Source organism: Nerophis lumbriciformis, linkage group LG20, assembly GCF_033978685.3.
Source record: "Nerophis lumbriciformis linkage group LG20, RoL_Nlum_v2.1, whole genome shotgun sequence".
NCBI lineage: Eukaryota > Metazoa > Chordata > Actinopteri > Syngnathiformes > Syngnathidae > Nerophis > Nerophis lumbriciformis.
This window is the reverse complement of record NC_084567.2, coordinates 29,653,562-29,670,109: the sequence shown is the minus strand read 5'-3', so window position 1 is coordinate 29,670,109 and position 16,548 is coordinate 29,653,562. Positions and strand designations below refer to the sequence as shown.

Below are 16,548 nucleotides of genomic sequence, written 5' to 3'. Positions count from 1 at the left end.
GAGAAATGAGGACAGAGTGCAGGACAAGTTCTGAAAGTCTCCACTTGGAGGAAGAAAATACCTCATGTGCATGCATTATGCTTCATTTCAGCTCAGGCAGCGTAAAACTGACCAAGCATGCGTGAAGCTACTTTTCAAAACAACAGCTTCTAATACTGCTCAGGATACATGCATTGATATTTTTCGTCCTAATAAACAATTAGTCGCACTGGTTAATGACTCTTGAACAGTACTAGTACACAGTCGTCAAACTCAAGGCCCGGGGGCCAGTTCTGGCCCGCCACATTGTTCTATGTGGCCCGTAAAAGCCTGGAAGTAAAGTGCACTATAAAAGCACTTCATCTTTTCTAACTAAATGTATTCGTTCTTTCAATTCTGACAGAAAAATTGCATGCGATGCATACATTTGCATGTCTTTTAAACTTGAGAACAATCTGAACATGCAAAAAAAATATTGTATAAACACGGGGGTGTCCAAATGCATATTGTTGGATAAAACAAGAGTAGTAAAATTGTAAACAAACAAAAAAAAAAGCAAAAATATGTAATGTAATACGAAAAACTCTAAACATTGAATACAACTCAGGTGTGTCCAAACGTCTTCCACTAAGGTTTGCATACTGAAAAGTCAAAGTATGTCGGGGCCCATTTTTTATTTATATTTTGTAAAAAAAAATTAAAAAAACACAAAAAAATTACATTAATTATACTTTATTTAAAGATAACATTTAGGGCCAGCTTTGTGTTTTAAATTAAAGTAAATTATTAGTTATTAGTATCAAAATGACAGCTTTTTCTCATGACATTGTCTTTATGCGCTTTTATTTACTTTTACTGTTTGTATTTTACATGTGTAAAAATTAATAGTACACATTGTCACCTATAACCATACTTGCCAACCCTCCCGATTTTCCCGGGAGACTCCCGAATTTCAGTGCCCCTCCCGAAAAACTCCCGAGGCAACCATTCTCCCGAATTTCTCCCGATTTCCAATATTGGGGGCGTGCCTTAAAGGCACTGCCTTTAGCGTCCTCTACAACCTGTCGTCACATCCACTTTTCCTTCATTCAAACAGCGTGCCAGCCCAGTCATACAATTTATGCGGCTTTTACACACGCATAAGTGAATGCAAGGCATACTTGATCAACAATCATACAGGTCACACTGAGAGTGGCCGTATAAACAACTTTAACACTGTTACAAATATGCGCCACACTGTGAACCCACACCAAACAAGAATGACAAACACATTTCGGGAGAACACAACAGAACAAATACCCAGAACCCCATGCAGCACTAACTCTTCCGGGACGCTACAGTATACACCCCCGCTATCACCAAACCCCGCCCACCATCTCCTGAATTCGGAGGTCTGAAGGTTGGCAAGTATGCCTATAACACAACGCTGACACTAAGCTTTGTCCTTAAATGGATGTATGTTTAGCATTTTTTTTACAAAATCAAAATATATCAACATACTTTGACTTTTTATTATGCGGCCCTTGTTGGAAAAAGTTGCGACGCCTCTGTATTATTAACATATTTTCCTAACATTTGTGCATGCCTGTCCCCCTCACTTGTGATTTCAAAAGCAAGTACATTATCCATCAATTTGTATGTAAAAAATGGAGATCCATAGGGATTTGTGTAAAAACATAATGAGGCGATTACATATTATAATTCTTATACATTCACTGTAACATGCGGCCCTCTGAGATCAGCCAGAACTGCAATGCAGCCCTCAATGAAAACCACAATGACACCCATGTATTACTAATTTAAAAAGAAGACAATTGTTTAATGTATCATTGACATTCCGCATGTTTAAAAACTAAAGAGTGAGCTAATCATAAGTCATATACAAGGTTATATATAACGTGGGGTTGGCGGATCGATCCAAAAGTAAGAGTAAAGATAACAAGTGTCATAACAGCATCAGTCGATAATACCGTGATGATATCAACATTTTTCAGTTCTGTTCTTTATTTTCAAACATGTTTGTCATAACAGCATCAGTCGATACTACCGTGATGATATCAACATTTTTCAGTTCTGTTCTTTATTTTCAAACATGTTTGTTTTGTTGTTCATATTGCTACATTGTTGTTATATTGTTTAGAAACTTATGGAAAACATCGGCCTTCTTCTTTTCTCCATGTATATAAACGACCTGCCATCTGTATGTGAGGATGTAAGTATCCAGATATATGCAGATGTCACGGTTATTGAGGAAAGGACGCTGAAACGGTTGCCAAAAAACTGCTTAAGGTGACCGGCAAGATGGCTACATGACTCTAGTCTTACATTAAACATTAAGAAAACGGCAACAATGTATTTTGTAAACAAATATAAAATGTCATCCTTTCCAAATATAACTATTAATAAGGAAATAATACAAAATGTTAGTGAATATCGTTACCTGGGTGTCATTTTAGACCCAACACTTGGCTTTAAAAAACATAAGCAGATGTGCCAGAGACTTAAGTACAACATAAAAATGTTCAAATGCAGGGTTTCCCACAGCGCTTTGTTGTTAAGGTGTGTGTGTGTGTGTTACGGACAGCAAAGCCCTGTCTGTCTGAGAGAAAGACAAGCATTATTGGCCTACAGTTAACAACTAAGTTATTTCACTTTACCTTTTTCTGTGTTGATTGAGCTGTGTTGAAGCAGCAAAAAAGGACCTTATGTTAAAAGAAGAGTTTCTGTCTCTGATAGTTGATATATTAATGTAACTGCATCATAAAGCCTAAATGAACTCCATGGTGTTCAGGGATGAATAGTCTCTCCTATTGCTATTGTACTATTTTTTCAGCTATAGTTACATTAATCATTAGTAATGTAGCAGCCTAGTTTTGAATGGCAGGGTCCCTGCTATCACATGTTGATAAAAATATAACATTTACATAATAAAAATCAACTACAGGCTTCCCAAATGCTGTAATAAATTAAGCATGATGAGTTGAGCATACGTCAGCATGTGGCCCCACTTTTAACTCTTTTTTTCAAACGCTTGTTGCAAACGCTTACTTACAGTAAGTCATTAATTTGACTGTGTAAGTCATTATTTTAGTATCTCAGGTAACTAGGACTGTTTTGTTTTTACTTTACGGAAAAAATATCGAGATATATATCGTATATCACCATTCAGCAAATGGAGCGGAAAACACAACCAAAAGTTGTAGGCTTCTTCACGCGACGAAGCCGGCCTACTTCACCGCAGTCTGTAGTCTATTGCCCCCCCAAGTAGTGGTGGCAGCGACGAGGTGGTGACGTGATGGCGACAGGCTGAGTTACACCGATCCTTACACCCACCCACCCCCTTCCCCGGTCCCCTCCCCCTGGAGAGTCACCACCTTAACTAACACATTTTCTGGGGGAAACACTGAAATGTATCAGGAATTCATTAACACTGAAGGCAGCTCAAACTTATTTTAATGCAATGATTATATCTCGTTTTTATTATTGTATAACATGTTGGTCCCAGGCAAGAAAAATGACACTGAGGCCATTGGAAACCTTGCACAATCAATCGCTTAAAATCCTTGACCGAAAACCAAAACACCACCATCACTGTTTAGTTCTCCATAAATATATATTGTTAAATTTTGCTAACATTCTAAGATTGGCATCAATACGAATGGCCCATCGAATCCTAAATAACGCTGCACCAGCGCCACTTAAGCACTTTGTCCAGTTTACGTCTGCTGTGACTAGACCAGTGGTTCTTAACCTGGGTTCGATCGAACCCTCGGGGTTCGGTGAGTCGGGCTCAGGGGTTCGGCGGAGGTCAAGACACACCCGACTCATCGTGTAAATAAAAACTTCTCCCTATTGCCGTATTACGGATACGGCAACAGCAGAAGTCAGACTGATTTGCAGGTGTGTAATTTGTTGTGAGTTTATGCACTGTGTTGGTTTTGTTCTTTGAACAAAGTGATGTTCATGCACGGTTCATTTTGTGCACCAGTAATAAAACATGGCAACACTTTATTATGGGGAACATATTCACCATTAATTAGTTGCTTATTAACACGCAAATTAGTAACATATTGGCTCTTAACTAATCATTATTAAGTACTTATCAATGCCTTATTCGGCATAGCCTTATTATAACTCTAACCCTGGCCCTAACCCTCTAACCCTAACCAAATAACTCTAAATTAAGTCTTTGTTACTTAGAATATGTTCCCCATACTAAAGTGTTACCAAAAACATATAACTTTGTCTTGAATTTGAAAAACAACATTTTATTTTTCACTAAAGAAGGGTTCGGTGAATGCGCGCATGAAACTGGCAGGGTTCGGTACCTCCAACAAGGTTAAGAACCACTGGACTAGACACACATGAGCCTCCACCAGGGGGCAGTGTAGCGTACCCAGATGTAAAACCTCTTTTGCACAATCGGCCTTTTCATATAAAGCGATGAAGGAATGAAACGACCTCAACCTCACAACAAACTTGAAAAGTCTAACAGATTATTCTTCATTCGCAATTGAAGTCAAAAAGTGGATTTGGAGCAATCAAAGTTGCTCACACGGTCACTAAGGTGGGCACTATGTTTGACGTGTTAACTTAATGTGCATTATATTTATGCATGACAATATTTTGCTGTAAGCTGTGTGGTGTGTCTGTTAAAATCATGGTTGTTGTTTTTTTAAATGACAGATGTGAACAAGAGCATTTATTGTCTATGTGTGATGATGTAAATGAGGTGTTTGTAATGTATAAGTATGTGTCAATGAGAGGGCATTTTATGACTTTTCTTACTTTGATTGCATGCTATAGTATAATTGTATTGTTATATTTGTATTGCATGTTTTTTGTATCTTTTTAATTGAGGTAGCCAGGGACTGCAGATGGAAATGAGCTATTTAGCTATAATCTGGTGCAGGACATCCACTATATTGCCAAAAGTATTTGGCCCCCTGCCTTGACTCACATATGAACTTGAAGTGCCATCCCATTCCTAACCCATAGGGTTCAATATGATGTCGGCCCACCTTTTGCAGCTATCCCAGCTTCAACTCTTCTGGGAAGGCTGTCCACAAGGTTGCAGAGTGTGTTTATAGGAATTTTTGACCATTCTTCCAAAAGCACATTGGTGAGATCACACACTGATGTTGGTCGAGAAGGCCTGACTCTCAGTCTCCGTTCTAATTCATCCCAAAGGTGTTCTATCAAGTCAGGACTCTGTGCAGGCCAGTCAAGTTCATCCACACCAGAATCTGTCATCCATGTCTTTATGGACCTTGCTTTGTGCACTGGTGCACAGTCATGTTGGAAGAGGAAGGGGCCCGCTCCAAACTGTTCCCACAAGGTTGGGAGCATGGAATTGTCCAAAATGTTTTGGTATCCTGGATCATTCAAAGTTCCTTTCACTGGAACTAAGGGGTCAAGCCCAACTCCTGAAAAAACAACCCCACACCATAATTCCTCCTCCACCAAACTTCACACTCCGCACAATGCAGTCCGAAATGTACCGTTCTCCTGGCAGCCTCCAAACCCAGACTCGTCAATCAGATCGCCAGATGGAAAAGCGTGTTTCATCACTCCAGAGAACGCGTCTCTACTGCCCTAGAGTCCAGTGGCGACGTGCTTTACACCACTGCATCCCACGCTTTGCATTGGACTCGGTGACGTATGGCTTAGATGCAACTATCAGCCATGGAAACCCATTCCATTAAGCTCTCTGCGTACTGTACGTGGGCTAATTGGAAGGTCACATGAAGTTCGGAGCTCTGTAGCAACTGACTGTGCAGAAAGTCTTTGCACTATGCGCTTCAGCATCCGCTTACCCCTCTCTTGTCAGTTTACGTGGCCTACCACTTGGTGACTGAGTTGCTGTTGTTCCCAAACTCTTCCATTTTCTTATAATAAAGCCGACGGTTGACTTTGGAATATTTAGGAGCGAGGACATTTCACGACTGGATTTGTTGCACAGGTGGCATCCTATGACAGTTCCACGCTGGAAATCACTGAGAGCGGCCCATTCTTTCACAAATGTTTCTAGAAACAGTCTCCATGCCTAAGTGATTAGGACACCTGGTTCTGATAATTTGGATGGGTGGCCAAATACTTTTGGCAATATAGTGTAATATAGTCTTTGAGCTTAATGTTTCTGTGCATTGTCCCTTCAAATAAAAACTAAATTAACTAAAAGCCGGCAGGATTTGAATCAACTCTAAATGGAGGTTTTGCTTTTGTTGAATCATCCATCCCATCCATTTTCTACCGCTTGTCCCTTTTGGGGTCTCGCATTTTGCACTTTAAAAAAAAACATGCACAAAAAATATATAGTTTGTACTAGAAAAAACTGTAGTAAACGGATTATATCAATATAACGTACATTTATGATAGAGGAGTATATATTATATTTATAGTTATATTGTAGTTTTACAGCAGAAGAGCGTTAAAGAAGAAAAAAACCCGGTTAAACTCACTCGTCACCTTGGTCGGAACATACAATGTATGCCAACTAAACATGTGAAGAACTGACGACAACACATCCATACGTGAATGTTGGAGTAATTGCACCCAAAAAAGAGATGTTAAAGTGACAATAAGTGTATATTAAAAGTGTTAAATTACCTAAAGAAACTGCAGGTCTCACTTCTTTCCCAGCCAAGCTGTGTTTCTTCTTTGGTTCCAACTCCAACTGTTGGCACTTCCCTAGCTATCACTACCGCCCTCTAGCGACATGGTTAGAAATTACATTGAAGGTAAATAAACGCACTGGTTTTAATTAATTATTACATTATAAAATGACACGCGTCTACTTCCACTAATGGGGCAACTAATGGAGAATTAATATTCGAATTAAACTACTCTTACTTCATCCTCACTACTAATGCGAATGCAGTATTTTACTGTACATCCGTACATTAGATGCAAACCACGCCCACTATGACGCTTACAACCGGAAGAGAAGCAGCGTCCACAACACGCCCACTTTGACAGACACTACCTCTATCCATAAAATCTATGGTGACTCAGGATGTTTTATATTTGTTATGTCCTCTGTTTCACCTATATACTTATTTAGGTGTCTTTAATTTAATAATAGTCAGGCAACACGTTTCAACTCAATGCCTCGGATGGCTCCGGTTTATTACCAACTTCGAGAGTCAAACCTCTCCCCCGCTTTCGTGACGTCACACACTGAACACCGGCTACGGTGGCTCTGACATGACAAAACAGTACATGACATCATTCAAATACTACCACTTGTCTGAGAAACCTTAAATATAGAAGATGTTCATTTCTGTAATGAAAAATGTTCCAACAAATGTATGAGGGCAGTTTTAGTGAAATATTATTTTCCGGGTACAGTTTACAAAATTTTAAGCTAAAGAAAATAAGGAAAAGATATATTACATACCAAATTCTTCCCCAAATAAATAAAAAATAAATACAAATAAAATTAAAATTAAAATAAAAACAAAAACAAAAATAAAAATAAAAATAAAAATAAAAATAAAAATAAAAATAAAAATAAAAATAAAAATAAAAATAAAAATAAAAATAAAAATAAATTTTTTTTTTTTTTTTTTTTAAGTTCACAAGCGAGCACTGTCGCCACCTAACGACTTGGTTGGACATGACATGAAATTTAAATAAACATTAATTTTTATAAAATAAATAGACGATACTTGTGAATGTGCAACAATAATATCGAATTAATCTTCTAACTACACTAATCTGACTTCATCCTCACGACTGCTTACTAAAAGACGCGAATGCGGTGTTCATTTCCACATTCAGCCACCCATACTATCAACGACAATCTCGCGAGACTTGAAGAGCAACGAGAACAAGACGACGACGCTAATGGCTTGTTAGCATTGTGTATTTGTTTTTGCCGCTTTCTTATATCGCCAAATGGAGGGAAGGACACTCGAATCCCATTGCGGTACAGTATTGTGGCGACACTAAACTATATTTTTATGTACATGTCAAACTGTAACATCTCTGAGTGTATTTGGTTAGCTTGCACGACGCTGCATGGGTTCGGGTGCTGTGTGCTAACGTCGATGCTAATATTTGTAACAAATCATTCTGTTTACTTTAATTTACAAAAATACTATTTCCACCAATAGTACGCGGCTTACAGAATTGCCAGCTGAAATGGTACGAGAATGTCTGCGATAATATGACAATTATTTCTGATGAACATACGCTCTAGCACACCCTCATGACCCCGAAAGGGACAAGCGGTAGGAAATGGGTGGGTGGATAATACACTTATGATTTAAGCCCAATAAATACACCTCTTGTGTTCAAGGACTTATTTCCTGAGGTTAACTTTTACCTGCTCTACCTTCTTCTTTATTTCATTTACTCAACATCAAGTCAAAATAATTATTACATTAAAATAAACTATGAATAGAAATGATTAGAAGTATAAACAAAAATTAAATAGCGACTTGTCCAGGGTGTACACCGCCTTCCGCCCGAATGCAGCTGAGATCCAGCGACCCCAAAAGGGACAAGCGGTAGGGAATGGATGGATAAACAAATACAAATACGTATAATGTATGCCCCATATTCACACTAATACATTAGCTTTTCAATTCAGAAGACTATTAAAGCCATGTTTCTATTTCATATTGTACAAGAAAAACATCAGCTAACTTTTTATCGTAAGGATTTTGTCTACGTTGTTTGTTACACTGTCAAGTTTGTTCCATAAACTAACAACTTTACTGAATAATAATACAAGTAATACAAATGCTGTGGCGGTACGCCACATTTAATTACATTAAGAGGAAACCCTGTATATGTATAAATGAATATATATATCCATCTATCTTCTTCCGCTTATCTGAGGTCGGGTCGCGGGGGCAGCAGCCTAAGCAGGGAAGCCCAGACTTCCCTCTTCCCAACCACTTCGTCCAGCTCCTCCCGGGGGATCCCGAGGCGTTCCCAGGCCAGCCGGGAGAAATAGTCTTCCCAACGTGTCCTGGGTCTTCCCCGTGGCCTCCTACCGGTCGAACGTGCCCGAAACACCTCCCTAGGGAGGCGTTCGGGTGGCATCCTGACCAGATGCCTGAACCACCTCATCTGGCTCCTCTCGATGTGGAGGAGCAGCGGCTTTACTTTGAGCTCCTCCGCCACCCGACGGAGGAAACTCATTTCGGCCGCTTGTACCCGTGATCTTGTCCTTTTGGTCATAACCCAAAGCTCATGACTATAGGTGGGGATGGGAACGTAGATCGACCGGTAAATTGAGAGCTTTGCCTTCCGGCTCAGCTCCTTCTTCACCACAACGGATCAAAACAGCGTGCGCATTACTGAAGACGCCGCACCGATCCGCCTGTCGATCTCACGATCCACTCTTGAACAAGACTCCGAGGTCCTTGAACTCCTCCATTTGGGGCAAGATCTCCTCCCCAACCAGGGATGGCACTCCACCCTTTTCTGGGCGAGAACATGGACTAGGACTTGGAGGTGCTGATTCCCATTTAATATATTATATATATATAATCTAATATATTATATACAAACCCCGTTTCCATATGAGTTGGGAAATTGTGTTAGATGTAAATATAAACGGAATACAATGATTTGCAAATCATTTTCAACCCATATTCAGTTGAATATGCTACAAAGACAACATATTTGATGTTCAAACTGATAAACATTTTTTTTTTTTGCAAATAATCATTAACTTTAGAATTTGATGCCAGCAACATGTGACAAAGAAGTTGGGAAAGGTGGCAATAAATACTGATAAAGTTGAGAAATGCTCATCAAACACTTATTTGGAACATCCCACAAGTGAACAGGCAAATTGGGAACAGGTGGGTGCCATGATTGGGTATAAAAGTAGATTCCATGAAATGCTCAGTCATTCACAAACAAGGATGGGGCGAGGGTCAACAAATGCGTGAGCAAATTGTTGAATAGTTTAAGAAAAACCTTTCTTAACCAGCTATTGCAAGGAATTTAGGGATTTCACCGGTCCGTAATATCATCAAAGGGTTCAGAGAATCTGAAGAAATCACTGCACATAAGCAGCTAAGTCGTGACCTTCGATCCCTCAGGCTGTACTGCATCAACAAGCGACATCAGTGTGTAAAGGATATCACCACATGGGCTCAGGAACACTTCAGAAACCCACTGTCAGTAACTACAGTTGGTCGCTACATCTGTAAGTGCAAGTTAAAACTCTCCTATGCAAGGCGAAAACCGTTTATCAACAACACCCAGAAACGCCATCGGCTTCGCTGGGCCTGGGCTCATCTAAGATGGACTGATACAAATTGGAAAAGTGTTCTGTGGTCTGACAAGTCCACATTTCAAATTGTTTTTGGAAACTGTGGACGTCGTGTCCTCCGGACCAAAGAGGAAAAGAACCATCCAGATTGTTACAGGCGCAAAGTTGAAAAGCCAGCATCTGTGATGGTATGGGGGTGCATTAGTGCCCAAGACATGGGTAACTTACACATCTGTGAAGGTGCCATTAATGCTGAAAGGTACATACAGGTTTTGGAGCAACATATGTTGCCATCCAAACAACGGTACCATGGACGCCCCTGCTTATTTCAGCAAGACAATGCCAAGCCACGTGTTGCATCAACGTGGCTTCATAGTAAAAGTCCAGACCTGTCTCCCATTGAAAATGTGTGGCGCATTATGAAGCCTAAAATAGCACAACGGAGACCCCCGGACTGTTGAACAACTTAAGCTGTACATCAAGCAAGAATGGGAAAGAATTCCACCTGAGAAGCTTAAAAAGTGTGTCTCCTCAGTTCCCAAACATTTACTGAGTGTTGTTAAAATGAAAGGCCATGTAACACAGTGGTGAACATGCCCTTTCCCAACTACTTTGGCACGTGTTGCAGCCATGAAATTCTAAGTTAATTATTATTTGCAAAAAAAAAATTAATTTATGAGTTTGAACATCAAATATCTTGTCTTTGTAGTGCATTCAATTGAATATGGGTTGAAAAGGATTTGCAAATCATTGTATTCCGTTTATATTTACGTCTAACACAATTTCCCAACTCATATGGAAACGGGGTTTGTACATACAATCCATTTTTAATGAACAAAGGCTCCGGCACACTCTCGTGACCCCGAAAGGGACAAGCGGTAGAAAATGGATGGATGGATGCTTGAAGGCCTGCCCTCTTAATGTATGTTTTGTGCTTTTCTTGTTTGCTAGGAGTCCGTCCGGTCTGAGACTGTGCACTTCCAGCATCAGCCTGTGCATTCATCCTCCTGAGAAGATGTAGCCAGGAAAGGATGAAGCGGCTCATTCCTGTGATTCTGCATCATTCCTGACCTGTCACTCCAACCGGCGTGTGGTGTGGCATCCCCCAACTCGGTAGTCCACCCGTTGATTGAACATCCACCCCTACCTCCGCCATGCTGTTCTCCCTGCGGGAACTTGTCCAGTGGCTGGGCTTCGCCACCTTCGAACTCTTCCTGCACCTCCTGGCGCTGCTGGTCTTCAGCATGCTGGTCGCCCTGCGAGCCGACATGTTCACGCCCACCTTGAGCTGGTGGCTGGTGTTCGTGCCCCTCTTTGCCGCCGACGGGCTCAGCACCTACTTCACCGCCATCGTGTCCACCCGGCTCTACCAGGAGAACGAGAAGCGTCTGGCCGTCCTGCGGCTCCTCTGGGTGTTGACGGTGCTCAGCCTGAAGCTGGTGTGTGAAGTTCTGCTCTGCCAGAAGTTGGCGGAACAAGAGCAAGCCAGGGACCTGTGGTTCGGCCTCATTGTCTCGCCGCTCTTCATCCTTCTGCAGCTGCTGATGATACGAGCGTGCCGGGTCAACTGAGGAGGTGATTGTATGTCCCCCCCCCACACCCCGCCAGCCGTTCGAGATTTAGAGTTTAATTGGTTTCATTCTGCTTGTCTAATGTGCACGTGCTCACATTATACCCTTCCATGGATTTCCACATCATTTTAACATTAGCCCCCGTGTTTTGGAATCACACCTATTGAACACATTCAGTCTGTAAGAACGATATTAAATATGTATTTTACTGGTTTAATCCATACGTGCGCACGTGTGTCTGACAATATTCTCATTCCACCGTCTTTTGGATAATACTGCATTTCTAACCTTTCTCTACTTTTAATAACTCCAGCCCGGTGGAAGTAGATTAAAAAAACTGGCCCGTTATTTGGCGGAGTTTTGACCAATTTCTATTGAGAAATGTCAGTGTAAGAAGAGCCATAGATTGTCAGCAATAAAGTGTGTGTGTGTGTGTGAATGTGGGCCACAGCAGTGCCTCTTTAATCAGTTGTGGACAATGAGCCCTGAGGAAGATTACTACCGCAGTTACGTTGCAAAAATGCACTTAGGACAAGTTGTGCTGTTTAAATGACTGAAGTATCGTATTTTTCGGACTATAAGTCGCACCGGCCGGAAATGCATAATAAAGAAGGAAAAAAACATATATAAATCGCACTGGAGTATAAGTTGCATTTTTTGGGGACATTTATTTGATAAAACCCAACACCAAGAATAGACATTTGAAAGGCAATTTAAAATAAATAAAGAATAGTGAACAACAGGCTGAATAAGTGTACGTTATATGAGGCATAAATAACCAACTGAGAACGTGCCTGGTATGTTAACGTAACATATTATGGTAAGAGTCATTCATGCTATACGTTTACCAAACAGTCTGTCACTCCTAATCGCTGAATCCCATGAAATCTTATACGTCTAGTCTCTTACGTGAATGAGCTAAATAATATGATTTGATATTTTACGGTAACGTGTTAATAATTTCACACATAAGCCAAACTATGAAAAAAACTGCGACTTATATTCCGAAAAATACGGTACAACAATATCTTTTTTAATAGCCTTCTTCCCGCTCAAACAAATCGTACACATACGGTATCTGAAAATTCTCAGCTGATAATTTAAAAGTGCTACATTTATTTAATGCCTGTGAAATGTTCCGTATTGTGTATATGATGTGTTTGCGAAAGAGTCCACCTTGATTTTTCTTTCATTACTGCTTCTTTATTTGTATCTGTTGTAAATAAATCCTCAATGTTGATGTAAATGCATTGTTGATAATTAAATACTGAAAGTGGTAAAAGCCTGTTCAGTTTCCTATTTGGCCGCGGGGAGGCGTTCATGGCCCGTCGGTGTAAAACAATTCTTCTAATGCAATTAGTGTTGATCCATGCGTGAATTATAACCCACCATGAAAACAATTTAATCAATCAGTTTGATGCTAATCTGTAAGTCAAAAAGACAAACAGCATGTAGATACAAACATAAGGAACAATAATCAGCTGTGTAGTCTGTAAGGTGCTGATTTATTCCTATTCTCAGCTTCTTTAGTTGACTTCAACGCCATTATCGACAGGTGGCATAGTGACACATGTTGAATGAATCTTACCAGACCACACCCAACTCTTAATACGCCCCAATCCACTTTGAAACCATTTTATACACGCTCACACACCGACTGTGTTCATTGTGATTTACTGGGAGAGGTCAGGCGAACGTGAACGCCTCACAATTTGATTGACGGCCCGTGTCGGCCCAGTCAACAATAGAAGGGGGTGCGGTTTGCGCCACTCTGAAGGAGTGGGCGTGTCTGCAGGGCCAAACAGCCAATCGGTAATCGAGTAGGTCCTTGGAAGCCGCTCGGAGGCGGGGCGGCGTTCAGGGGCTGTGGTAACAGAGCTGATCTACGGAAGAAGAAGAAGAAAAAAAAAAAGAGGGTGTAAAGGACAGATGTATGGGGACTGCACCGTGATCGGTATTGCAGGTACGGTCGCCACACACACAGGTTACCGGGTTGGAGCCGACCTCTCTCCCGTACCCCGCGTCCTCTCACCCCCCACACCATGTCTGGCGGAGGAGATGTTGGGTTCGTCCGCAAAGACACCGGGCAAGAGAGCCCGAGGATGCCGGCCTGGAAGCGTGAGATCCTGGAGAGGAGGAAGGCGAAGAGTGGCGCTTCCGCCGGTGCCGCGGAGGACGCTGGAGGCGCGAGTCCCAACCGCGTCAACGGGGAGCAAACGTTGAACGGCGGCGGACCTAACCGGGCGAGAAACAAAGACGCGAGACCGGCTGCCGCAGGGGCGACGTCGCGGAGTCCCGACCAGGAGAGCTTGGTGCTCCATGAGAGCCTCGGCCCGCTGGAGGAGAACCCGTTTATCAAGCTGGAGAAGGAGCGAAGAAGGCGGCAGGTCCGGGAAAACGCCGCCCGTCCCATCCAGCACATCTTGGAACTGTACGGTAACGTCCCCGGCATACGGACTATTAGAGCTGACAACATTATCATCATTGAGTCGGATCCGGACTACAATCCTGGCAGCGAGGATGCAAAAAGTCCCATTTGGCAGCAAAACTGTTACTGCTCAATGAACGACCTCCTGGATCGAAGATGTAACGCCGTAACCGAGATAAGAGCCAAGGAAGTTGTTATTTACGACACCACGTTGAGCAAGAGCGAGGAGAACCTGAGTACCCTGGGTCGCACCAACCACAAGGACCCTTCATCCCATGAGGCAGGCGAGGGTCAAGGTATGGTGAGTCGCATCCTGCAGAAGTTTGACAGCAATTACGGGAACCTGCAAAAGAAGTCTCACAGCACGGAGAACCTGCTGGACCTGGACGGAAGTGTCGGCAGAAGACCAAGAAACTGGACCAAGCCACAGCTGGATCTAGTGCCAAAGCATAGAGAGGAGCAGCCCAGTCCTGTGGGAAGCAGGCAGGCATCGTCGCCTGTCTCTCAGAGTTCATGGTCTCCCAAACCTAAACCTAACTTTCCAGGACTTGAGCCAAGCGGCCGTCAGAGTCCCACCGAAGCCTCCAAGTCTGTCACCTCCTCCCGCCAACGCCTTGGAGATGGTGAGGGTCATGTCGCTGCTGTCGCTTCCAGAGATGAACCGGATACGATGGGTTCAGGTGTGTCCTTCGACCCAAAGGTGCCGTCGTCCACGCAGACCTCTGACATTTCATCTAAGGTGCTGCATGATTTACCCGATTTTGAGATCCGTGCGTCCCCTAAGCCGGACCTCTCTCAGATCCCTGACGGGGATACACAAGCTCGGGCTCTGGCGAACCTCCGACTGCAGTCCAAAAACTCCTTCACTGTGATTCCCAAGCGACGTCTTGCGGCCTCACCTGAGACCAACCAGACGGCGCCAGCCACACCGGCCAGCCAAGCAGAAATGTCGCCTTCTCACCAGGTGTTGGAGCAGTCAACAGCAAGAGTGCCATCTTCTTACATATCTGCACCTGCTATGATGCTCCAAAAACTGAGAGAGGTGAAAACGGAGGTGGTGAGGCCATACAAGCCCCAAGTGCTCCCCCCTGATGCCACAAGTCCGGCATCACCTCCGACCTCCTCATATCCTACCACTCTACTGAGACCTTCTTCACCTCCCTCTTCTTCAGTCCTCCCACCTTTCTCCCCACACACCGTCCCCCCAGATCCCTTGCCACCATCCCCAACTGAAACCCCTTACCCCACAGATCATCTCCCAGTAACAAACATAGATGACATCGAGGTGGGAAGTCACCTGCATCGTGTCCCGGCTCACAGCCCCATAGCGCAGAAGCGAAAGGGGAACACGTTCACTGTGGTGCCTAAACGAAGGGAGGCTGATGCTCAGCCGAGTTCACCCGAGCCTCCGCAGGAAACCTCAACGGACGAGTTACCAGGGTCCACGCCCCCTCAGGCGCCATACAGTCACCTGGGCACCCAGTTAAAGAAACGCTACCCTGCTGTGGAGGAGATCCAGGTCATCGGCGGGTACCTTTCTCTCAGCAAATCCTGCCTCTCCAAGACTGGTACGCTGGGCAAGAAGGTAAGACATAAACGATATATCAACAAATGAAATCCATATTTGTCCATCAATAATGACTAAAGATGTTGGGTTTGGAGTTTCTTGGCGTTCAGAACCAGGTGGTGTGTAGTCAATTCATGAAAAAGCAGAAACAAACAAAACATTTGAAACATTCTGATGATGGGGGGGACATTTCAGGGTGAAGGTAAAACACTCCTAAACCTGTACAGGTGAGCGTAATTTTACATTATTTAAACTTTGAAATGCATAAAACTTATCTTAAATGTTCAATGTTTCACTACTTTTTGCCAGTGGTGTGCCGTTAGGCCTTCTCTGCTGCCCTAACATAATCATAGATCAAAAAAGGTAATTTTCATCTACTTTCCATAAAGTATTCATCATATTCTTTTCATGTCTTATTAGGGTGCAGTGTTGCTTGTTTTTACATTAAACCAGGGGTAGGCAACCTATGGCTCTAGAGCCATATGTGGCTCTTTTGGTGACTGCATCTGGCTCTCAGATTAATCTTAGCTGACATTGCTTAACACAATAACATACCTGCCAACTACTCCGGTTTTCCCGTAATTAGTACGGTTTTCATCAACCTATTCCGGGTTACGGTTGCAGTGATAAAAAATGCGGTTTTTCATTAATTTAAAAAAAAATTTTTTTTAAGTTGTATTCACGAAATCACGTAACAACAATGACAATCGACACTGCTTCCCGTAACTTCCTATCGAGCCATTCCGAATGCCATGCGCGAGGCTAT

The 16,548-nt window shown here is 42.6% G+C and overlaps 3 protein-coding genes and 1 long non-coding RNA gene across 5 annotated transcripts in view; 2 read left to right on the top strand and 2 right to left on the bottom strand.

Annotated features, from left to right (window-relative positions):
* The window catches only part of alad (aminolevulinate dehydratase), a 37,850-nt gene extending 31,171 nt beyond the window's left edge, over positions 1–6,679 (bottom strand). Inside the window, exon 1 of one of the 2 annotated variants that reach the window (XM_061981061.2) lies at positions 6,589–6,679. The gene's annotated coding sequence lies outside the window, so the exon portion shown is untranslated. The other variant, XM_061981062.2, reaches the window with a different exon arrangement.
* Positions 6,680–7,773: 1,094 nt separating this feature from the next.
* On the top strand, positions 7,774–13,081 carry tmem203 (transmembrane protein 203). Its single transcript, XM_061980766.2, has 2 exons — positions 7,774–7,909; positions 11,168–13,081. Exon 2 carries the CDS (start codon positions 11,371–11,373, stop codon positions 11,785–11,787), a length of 417 nt encoding a protein of 138 aa, XP_061836750.1. The 5' UTR covers positions 7,774–7,909; positions 11,168–11,370; the 3' UTR covers positions 11,788–13,081.
* Positions 13,082–13,445: 364 nt separating this feature from the next.
* LOC140679613 (uncharacterized) overlaps positions 13,446–16,548 on the bottom strand; it is a 96,484-nt gene continuing 93,381 nt past the window's right edge. The window contains exon 3 of the long non-coding RNA XR_012051019.1: positions 13,446–13,670. This is a non-coding gene — a long non-coding RNA (uncharacterized lncRNA). The remainder of the gene's footprint in view (positions 13,671–16,548) is intronic.
* tprn (taperin) overlaps positions 13,586–16,548 on the top strand; it is a 91,034-nt gene continuing 88,071 nt past the window's right edge. Inside the window, exon 1 of the mRNA XM_061980765.2 lies at positions 13,586–15,800. Within this exon, the coding sequence (XP_061836749.2) occupies positions 13,830–15,800 (1,971 nt within the window). The 5' untranslated portion in view covers positions 13,586–13,829. The remainder of the gene's footprint in view (positions 15,801–16,548) is intronic.